The sequence below is a fragment of the Nematolebias whitei genome, chromosome 16, assembly GCF_014905685.2.
Source record: "Nematolebias whitei isolate Nwh7 chromosome 16, NemWhi1, whole genome shotgun sequence".
Lineage (NCBI taxonomy): Eukaryota > Metazoa > Chordata > Actinopteri > Cyprinodontiformes > Rivulidae > Nematolebias > Nematolebias whitei.
The window spans coordinates 45,903,143-45,905,067 of NC_056513.1; the positions used below are offsets into that span (position 1 = coordinate 45,903,143).

The 1,925-nt window shown below is 42.9% G+C and overlaps 1 protein-coding gene across 1 annotated transcript in view; it reads left to right on the forward strand.

Moving 5' to 3' along the window:
* Nucleotides 1-1,225: 1,225 nt before the first annotated feature.
* The window catches only part of LOC119422549 (anti-sigma-I factor RsgI-like), a 2,876-nt gene continuing 2,176 nt past the window's right edge, over nucleotides 1,226-1,925 (forward strand). Inside the window, exon 1 of the mRNA XM_037689926.1 lies at nucleotides 1,226-1,445. Coding sequence (XP_037545854.1) covers nucleotides 1,280-1,445 — 166 coding nt within the window. The 5' untranslated portion in view covers nucleotides 1,226-1,279. The remainder of the gene's footprint in view (nucleotides 1,446-1,925) is intronic.

Genomic DNA, 1,925 nt, shown 5'->3' on the forward strand with positions numbered 1-1,925 from the left:
CTGCCTGATGTTGGGGGGCAGGTTGAAGGGAGGTGGTCTGCCTGATGTTGGGGGGCAGGTTGAAGGGAGGTGGTCTGCCTGATGATGGGGGGCAGGTTGAAGGGAGGTGGTCTGCCTGATGTTGGGGGGCAGGTTGTTCCAGAGTTTGGGGCCCATGACTGAAAAAGCCCGATCTCCTCTGAGCTTCTTGTTTTTGGAACAGCCAAAAGCAGCTGATCAGATGATCTCAGGGCCTGAGAGGGAACGTAAGGTTCCAGAAGCTCAGAGAGGTGAAGGGGTGCGAGACCATTTAGACATTTGAAGGTCAACAGAAGAATTTTAAAGACTATCCTCGTACGAACAGAGAGCCAGTGAAGGGAGGACAGAACTGGAGTAATATGTTCAGACCTACGAGTTCCGGTTAAAAGTCGAGCAGCAGCATTCTGGATGAGCTGAAGACGTGAGATGGAGGTCTGGCTGATCCCAGCATACAGTGCGTTGCAATAGTCCAATCGGGTCGTGACAAAGGTGTGGACTAGTTTCTCAAGGTCGGGTCTGGACAACACTGGCTTGAGCTTAGCTACCTGTCTGAGTTGGAAGAAGCTTTTCTGCAGAACAGAGTTGATTTGTTTGTCAAACTTGAAGTCAGAGTCTAAAACCATTTTTGGATAAAAGGCAAAATGTTTCAACAAAGAAAAATTTGTCCAAAGGACCTGACTCAACCTTGTTAAATGTATCTACCTGGATTATTGACCATGCATCAGGACATCTGCAATACATTTTTTTAATATATTTTGTATTTTTTTGGAAGTGTAAAGCAGGTATCTAAAACCCTTTAATTACCATGTAGAAAAGTTTTCCATGAGAACTGGAAAGACTGGTTTTTACTGGAAGCTTACTGTTCTTTTGCTGTTGCTTTTGTTCCTATTTGTGAAAAGTTGGAGGTAATAATATGAGAGCTGTGCTCAGGGTACACTTAATATAAGTACATTTTGTATTCACTGCTGTTGTCTTTCTGCATTAATGCCATGCTCTCTGAATGCTTTGTATGATTAAGGTCATCCTTCAAGGCTTTGACTCTTTGTACACAGAACTGGGTGTGACTTGAAAATGACATCATATAGTATCAGGTAGATGTTCAGAACTCAAATTCACTGTGGAATTGTACGCCAGCATTAAGAACTTGGGAGTGTCTTTTAGTCATGAGAACAAAAGGTTCAAGTTCATTGTTTTACTGTGGACTTCACCTACAGTATATAAATATGTCACAGCTTCAGAATCTGAGATCTTTGGAGTCAAGATGAAGATACTGGTTCTTTTTGCTGTGGGAGTACTGGGCTGCAGCCTGGCTGGTGCTGCAATTGTGTCCAAATGTGATCTGATGAACAAGCTGAAGACAGCAATCCTAAAGCTGCCAGGAAACGTGTCGATGTCAGGACTGACTTCGGATGACTTTGTGGCCAAGAGTAAGTAACAACTAGTAACTAGTATAGAGGGTTGAGGATCTAAAGTTACAGGTTGGATAACAGTGTAAATGTCATTTTGAATAAAATGTCTACTGGGTAGGATAATAGGTTAACATGTTCACATGACATGCAAAAACAAGGACACAAAATGATACCACTATAATGACATGGTAATATTTGATTACAATGTGTTGGTGCGAAATGATGAAAAAAGAACGGGACCTGAATCTGCGTCACGTGTACGTGTCCTCAAAGCTTCACATGCCCTTGACATTCAGCTGATTCAAGCAGTCGTGCTGGTAATCCTGTCTGTGACAGAAAACAAAGCAGAGAAGAAGCGTGCTGTTTGAACTGAGTTGAACAGTGCAACGCAGGAAAAAGACGCCACGACTGGTAATCTGAGTGTCATCAGAAGGGTCAGTTGTAGCAGAGCAGATATTAGCTTGCAGGTTGTTGTGCTCTGTTGAAGAATATTTGGTT